Source organism: Copadichromis virginalis, linkage group LG3, assembly GCF_057382275.1.
Source record: "Copadichromis virginalis isolate Kocher_CV1m ecotype Utaka linkage group LG3, C_Virginalis_male_GT1.1, whole genome shotgun sequence".
NCBI classification, from domain to species: domain Eukaryota; kingdom Metazoa; phylum Chordata; class Actinopteri; order Cichliformes; family Cichlidae; genus Copadichromis; species Copadichromis virginalis.
In genome coordinates, this window is record NC_140620.1 from 59570330 (window position 1) to 59577672 (window position 7343).

The following is a 7343-nucleotide window of genomic DNA, read 5'->3' on the forward strand; positions in this document are numbered from 1 at the left end:
TTACTCAGAATACCATTGCATCCAATTACAAAACCCAAGTGAACATTGCTGATATTTCTTTGTGTTTCTTACTCATCTTTTCTTTGATATATTCTATGTAATTATTAAGTAATATTTATTATGAATGTACTAGTTAATATTAATCGAATTGAATAAATATTCTTATTATTCTATTAAATAATAAATCAATATTTTCCAAAACAAATATTTGCAGCTTAAGGGACACTTTTATTTCACAGTTGAAATGGCATAGATATATTTAAAATATCTACAAAACATAACCACAAAAAACATGGCCATAGAACTTCTTGCTCGCAAATTTCAAAACAGAGCATATACACATATACAAAAAAAACAAAACATGCTATTCAAAAACTCAGTGTGCACTGTCCCCTTTCTTCTAATCAACTTTCAGAACACATACATCAACTCTGTCCATTAACAGTTGCAATCACTACCTTTGCAGACATTCTCAGAACGTTCAGGACAGAAAGAACTTGTATAAAACTGAGCAACATTTGAAATTACTGTCAGAAAACAGACAAAATGCAAACAAATTAATTGTGCTGGACAAAAGCACAAATAACACTGGAACACTCACACTAAAAGTTTCTTGTGGAGAGACTGGACCTTTGGTGACATTTTAAGGATGTCAAGCTCAAGAAACAGCTTCTGAAATACCTCAAACGTATATTTCAGTTTCAGTGGGTAACTTAAATTGGCAGCATAGATGACACCCATGAGCAGGAGGCAAGCGTTTGTCACACAGTCCTCCAGAATTTCTGTCCCCTCAATGATGACCGACACGTTCACAGGATCTTGGTTTTCCTGTGCCACATTGGGATGGATTACGATGATCTTCATCATGTGATTACTGCAGTCCTCTTTCAATGCTTCTTGGCTGACGTCCTCCTGTGAAAACAAACAAGCCACAATTAGAAATAACTAGAATAGATTCCAAGTAAAAGAAAAGGTTAAGAGAAAAAAAAATGTAAAAATAAAAAAGAGGTAGAGAATCTTTGACCTTCAATATATCATCACAAGTGAAGACCAGATTATAAGGTTAGACAATTTTAATACAGTCATTATGATCATCAGATACCTGATGGTCTTTGATCAGCTCCTCTCCACTCTCTCCAAGATACTCAACTAAGCAACGAATGATAATGTCCCTTCTGCCATCGACATGATGCTATTAAACCCAAAAAGAAAATTTATTGCAGAAAATACACAACATAACATATGTAACATACATACATAACAGCACATACAGATGTAAACAGAAAGTTACCCATGGAGAATGTAAGCCTGCAGCTACATTCTAACGTTGTGAAGTGTGCAACTTAACATGAATTTCTCAACGATGTGTGTTAAGACAAGAGTCCAGTGCATGTCATAATCTGTGGGTCCAGAAACTGTCTCTGCCCAGTGAGGAAAGTTTTCTGCCTCATCACTGGACATGCAAATGAATTTTTTGCAACATATCAGTGCCTCCTATCACAATATTAACCAGTCAAGGACAGGAATTCCCACACACAAGAGTAATATTTTGGGAAATAATTGTATTGGAGTCTATGGGCAGCAGGAAGGGATCTCGCTGCACTTTGTATACACTTGTAGAGACAATCATGTGCATAAATTGTTAATTGTGGCCACAGTGTCAGGATCAGGAGAACAGTTTCAGCCAACACAGACACTGATCAGAATAAAGGACAAGTTCAGTATTTTACACTTAAAGCCCTGTTTTCAGTTTATGATGAAATCGAACGATTTTGATTGAAATTTGGACACATGCTGCTGGCCCGAGCTTTTTTGGTTTCTGTGGTAGCACATCCCCACCTCCACAATGGCTTCATAGGTGCACTGGAACAATCCTTCCTAAAATGCATAAAACTGTCGTTTACAAAGACGTGAAACTCACCGAGTGGTCAGAAGTGTTCACTGATATGTTCACACAAAAATCGCTGCAAAAGATACTTTCCAACTGGTTTTTATTGTAGTTTTTGTCCAACTCCATTGACTTGTATTAGATGTGCTGTGATGTACGGTATTAGTCCGCCGCTATTCCATTCTATTATTCAAGCTCTCGGCGGAAGAATGTACAGGTGTAAGGCGTTTGAAAAAATAGGTCCAGTTTTACAACAAATGGTAAAACACCTGTTGGAAAGCATTTTTGCAACGATTTGTGTGTGAACATATCAGTGAACACCCCTGACCACTCGGTGAGTTTCACATCTTTGTATGAAGCCATTGTGGAGGTGGGGGTGTGCTACCACAGAAACCAAAAAAGCTCAGGCCAGCAGCATGTGTCCAAATTTCAATCAAAATCGTTCGATTTCATCATAAACAATCTGAAAACAAAGCTTTAAGTTTAAAATAACAAACTTGTCAACTTGTCCTTTAAATAAGAGTGATACATTCTCAGTGTGTATGACCTCATCTTTTCCATTAGATTATGTAATTAAAATAATTTAAAATTTTACCTTATTGAGTGAGTCCAACATTGGTTTTATTTTGGTCCCTGCAGTCCCGCCCTTCCTTCGAAATATCTCCAGGAGTTTGGTGGTGTACCTGTCCAATCTGGACAAAAACGTTCGCTCCAGATGAATTGTGGTTATTCGCTTAAACTCCTCTTTGATCTGAAATGAGAGATAAAACACAAAATCATGTCAAAGATGACTCATGAGATCTCACATACACTTAGTTGCTGCATGAACAAGAACTGGATTTACCTGATTTTCACAGAACAGAGAAGGCCACCTCTCTAAGAGGTCTTGGATTGCGGGGCAATCCTTGACAACCTCTTTTCTTCTCATAGCGAAAGACTTCTCCATTTTCTCATTAATTGCCCTCTCATTGTTCTTCTTCTTCATTTCCTTCAGCAAATCTAGTCTATCCATCTCTAAGGTTTCCTCAGTCTCACCGAATGGCAGTGGTGGCAGATAGTTGACTTCAGCTTTTTTGGCCCTTTTAAAGCCTTTAAGTGAACCCTCTTCACTGGAGCATCGTCTCTTCAGTGTGTTCACCTCGAGCTCTGGAATGGCTAATTGGCGACCTCTTAACTTTGCCCTGTAGTTGCCCATTTTATACTTTATCCTCTGTTGCCAACCATATAGGCCATTAAAAGAACCTGGCTCTTTGAGGCATGGGTATTTTGCTACCAAGGCTTCAGCAACAGCTAAAATCTGGACACCAGTTGGATATGCTGTGAAGCCAAATATAGTCTCTGCAAGCTTCTCAAGAATGCTACTAGTTACGCTTGGGTTGTTCAAAAGTGTGCCATCATTTTCATAAGCTTGCTTTCCTGCTTCCAGTGCAAGGTCTATATCATAAGAGAAGTCTGGTATTTCAAACTTAAATGGCCATGGCTTAGACCTGTAGGATGGTCCACTCTCATCTGGGGAGGACAACAGGATTGTGTCGCATACAGATGAGGAGGAGCTTGCTTCTGTAGATAGTGGAACTGGAGATTCGACTTCTGACATGTCCACAGTAGTGAGACTTAAGATTACTGGTTCAGTTTTTACTACTTTGAGGTTAGCTTTATCTTGTACTTCCTCAATCGAGGTCAAAGTGAAGAACTGACCATCGAAATCCATGTCCTGGTACATAACAGTGAATGGTCCTGTAATATCAAATGTCTCTCGAAGAACATCATTGAGGTCCTGAAGTGTGCTTGGGATGCCTGCAGGTAAAAGTAGTTTGTGGACATCATCCTCCCCAAAAATTATCCGCAGTTTCGCTGAGGGTGCCATATCAACAGGAAGAAGCTGCAACAACAGAAGAGAAATACAGACATTTATTCACAAGCTTCTCTCCTCACATTTCAAAAAGATAGGCAAATGTGGTGCTTTAAAGTTGTCAGGCGTCTTCCTGCAAGGGTGTATGAAGCCAAAGGATAAAAATCTTTAAGCTCTCTTTGCTCAAGTAACTGCACACTCCCTGTGTTCTCCAGCTCATAACTCCTCAGGTGTTCATTGTACCATGTATTTTGTTGTCTCACGAAAAAAGTCAGTTTGTTACAAATCACCATTATCTGTAACACTTCAGAAAAGTCAGGCAGTCCTGCAGTGGAACCACAACACAACAACATTCCCACTGCATAGTTGGTGCCTAAACTGCACACATTATTGGCAACATGCACAGCTGTAACAGCAGGGAATCTGCATTTCACCAGGTCTTTTAGATCATCCTTAAGCACATCTAAAGAGACCTCTGTTGTTTTTGTGACCGCAAGTGATGGTTTGACAGAATGTGATTGATGATATGCAACCATGAGCTGGTGCTTATTTGCAAGAGACAGCAAAATATTCCTGAAACAACCAGTGTGTCTTACCACCTTCTTGAAAAAGCTGTGTTTGGCCTCGAATCTCATTGTCCAGAGGGCAGCTAGGGGGCCAAATTCCCGAATGAGCTGAGGATAGTGCTCAAGGAAATGGTGCTTGGGAATGAGCTTATGTTGGGGGAAAACATCAAGGAATCTGCTTCGGTGTTCTGAAATGATGCTGTCAAGATAGCAAATGCTTTCTTCAGTATGGACTCGAGACATGACAAGGTCCACAATGTCTTTCAGTGTCATCAGCATCTGCCATACAGGCTCTTGTTGGGGTACTTTTAAACCTATAATCAGAGGCAAAAGACGTAATAAGCACCAATTTTCATGTGCGTTGCCCCCTACTGATTTTCGAGTCGAAAAGTTAGCAGGAATGAGATGAGGGCGATTTGTTTTATCACTCCACTTGTATGGGAAATTGGAAATGGCATCATTCAGTTCCATGAGAGAAAAATATTTTTTCTTGATCAAGTTATCAAATGCCAAAGCCAGTTCCACTGGAACAATGCCCTCCAGCAGATCATGTAAAACATCTGGAGGGTAACCAGATGTAACATGAAAATGCTCAAGTTTTTCTGACAATGCACACTGTTTTTTTACACCATAACAATGAGGGTGATCTGGACTAGACACAGCTGCTTGTACATGCAGTGTATGTTGATCTTTGGTTCTTTGATGAAAAGACCCAGATCTCACTTCATTGGACTGAAACTTGGATCGCTCCCCAACACAAAACCGGCAGATGTATGACCCTGCAAAGCTTTCGACAAATCCTGCCACAGAGTGCGCCCCCAAATTATCTGCCACCACACTGACCACAGTCCCTTTAATGGCTTTCCCTAACGCTGGAACAAAAAGACCATCTTTCTCCAAGCTTTGGATATCTGTTAACAGTGGCTCTAAAACTCGCTGGAATCCAAACTGCTTGGTGTCTTCAGCCTTACACAGAATTGCAAGGTAGATTGATGTCAATGTGGAACGTAATTGCACCGGAATGTTTCCCAACACCCAATAGACAGCTGTGACTTTGTGCTTTTTTCGAGATGTCCCAAGAGGATTACATACCTCAAAGTCATCAATGTACAGGATGAGACTCACTCTGTTCTCCTCTACAGAGAAAAACTTGTTGTTTTGATAGTGAGATCCATCACGAAATGTCTGGTACTTAAAGTCATTTTCAGTTTTTTTTTCACCTTCAAATGTGTTTTCTTGAAAAGACTTACTTAGGACCTGCACCAAGGAGGGCAATATTGGGACATACTGGAAGGTTTTGCCCTTTTTTTTTTTATCAAGTATGTGTTCTTCTGGTTCAACAACTGAAAAATGCTTCTTCATAAATTCTCTTCTCTTGTAATAAGTTGTGAAAGGGCCACCTGTCCCCAAGGCAGTACTTATAGGCTGTGTCTCACAAAGATTTTTCACTAAATCTGAGATAATGGCTGGATCCAGATCACAGTTATGGCTTTTCAAGGTGGACACCACCACATCTCTTAAAAGTGGACCAGATGCAGAGGTGGATATAAACTGAAGCTCATCTACTATTTCATCAATGCATTTGTTTGGGACATTGAACATGCTTTCTAACTTTAAAAATAGATGGCCAAATTTCTCTTTTATATCTTGAGACAACTCCTGTGGTTCCCCATCCCAAAGCTCTAAGCTCTCTTCCACATAGGTCTCATCCTGAGCAAACATGGGTTCATTAGGTTTGCTTTTTAATACTTCAGTTTTAAAATCCTCAAGGGTGTGTGACTGGTGTTTTCTGTGTCTATGTGTAGCAAAGGTGGAATAAATATTTGTACTGAAGTTGCAGTCTTTGAAGACACATGCAACTACTTCAAACTTCCTTAAGTGGTTGTTAAGATGCTCAAAATACTGCTTCTCTGAATTAAAAAAAACAGAGCAGCAAAGTAGACAAGTAAATGAAAGAGGTCCACTTTGTGTGACCATCTTCACATGGTGTCGAGACAAATGGGTCTTAAGGGCATTAAATGTTTTAAACGAGCAAGGGCAATCAGTGTGAAGACAAGGGACTGACTGGCTGCGACCACCATTTCCATGCTTTAGTCTGTAGTGTTTTAACAATCCCAACCTCTTCTCTGACTCAAAGCTACATATCTTACACATCCATCTCATGTTGTGGCACCTTAAACAGACAAATTATGTGACAAGTTAAACCTAATCGTTACTAATTTGATCTTACCTTGTGGAGTTCAAATTAGCAGTCAGAAGGTCCTATGTTCTGTAAAAAAAAAAGAAAAAAGAAAAAAAAAGAAAAAAGGTTATCTATATGCTTTTCAACTAATTTCTACTAACTCAAGGATGCACACTGATATTATTATTATTTTTTTTACATATGTTAGTTCGGTGGCAAATTTAAAACAGGTCAATATGAAGACTTGAGTGAAATCGAGTGCGTATATCGTTTTTTGTTTTGTTATTTTTCAAAATACACCTCATGGCAGCTGTGCAGCAATTATTTTAAACTGGACCGTGGTCGTTTTATTCACAAAGACGTTAGTTAAGGCAGCAGGCGTGTGTTGTTTAGGTGGCCATCTAAGCTGTAAAGTGCTGTGGGAAATTCTGGACATACCTCCTGCCAGGAAAGTTAGTCAGCAAGTCTAGCAGGAAAATACACTATTTGCTAGCGCAGCTTCTTTCAGTGCGGAGAAACTGACTTAAGTAGGTGAGCCAACAGGAACGTACAAAGTTTGTTCCGCTTAAAACTTACATTCATGGTTCTACTTCTTCCCGTTTCCGTCAAGTCTGCCAACCGTCGAAATGTGGACCATGGTATGGCTGAAGAAAGACCGCTCAAATGTGGGGAGGGGCTTTGACGTCATGCTCCGAATGCAGAGAAGGTGGCCATATTCACTGATGTCACTCCATTACATTTTACTTGGAAATATCAACTAATTAAGCCAATGAATTGGTTTAGTGAATATTACTTGGATCGAATGATTCAATTTACATACAAAACTGAGGACACATAATTACAAACAATCCTCAA

At 39.5% G+C, this 7343-nt stretch overlaps 1 protein-coding gene across 2 annotated transcripts; it reads right to left on the reverse strand.

Annotated features, from left to right (window-relative positions):
* Nucleotides 1-365: 365 nt before the first annotated feature.
* LOC146716382 (uncharacterized) lies at nt 366-7136 on the reverse strand. 2 transcript variants are annotated; one of them, XM_085451810.1, is made up of 6 exons: nt 7065-7136; nt 6537-6575; nt 2733-3770; nt 2484-2639; nt 1103-1192; nt 366-912 (listed from the first exon to the last, which is right to left on the reverse strand). In XM_085451810.1, exons 3-6 carry the CDS (start codon nt 3753-3755, stop codon nt 598-600), a joined length of 1584 nt encoding a protein of 527 aa, XP_085307936.1. In that variant the 5' UTR covers nt 3756-3770; nt 6537-6575; nt 7065-7136; the 3' UTR covers nt 366-597. The 2 variants fall into 2 exon arrangements, with proteins under 2 accessions (XP_085307936.1, XP_085307937.1); XM_085451811.1 differs by lacking the exons at nt 6537-6575; nt 7065-7136 and adding an exon at nt 4337-4869.
* Between the last annotated feature and the right edge of the window lie 207 nt (nt 7137-7343).

What these genes read in the sequence shown, in the direction of transcription:
- LOC146716382 (XM_085451811.1), bottom strand. Translation starts at nt 4,777, where the DNA reads ATGGAACTGAATGATGCCATTTCCAATTTCCCATACAAGTGGAGTGAT. An exon ending in ACAGCTTTTTCAAGAAGGTG is followed by an intron (nt 3,771 to 4,336) that starts GTAAGACACACT and finishes CTGTTGTTGCAG; the next exon opens with CTTCTTCCTGTTGATATGGC. An exon ending in TGTTGGACTCACTCAATAAG is followed by an intron (nt 1,193 to 2,483) that starts GTAAAATTTTAA and finishes TGGGTTTAATAG; the next exon opens with CATCATGTCGATGGCAGAAG.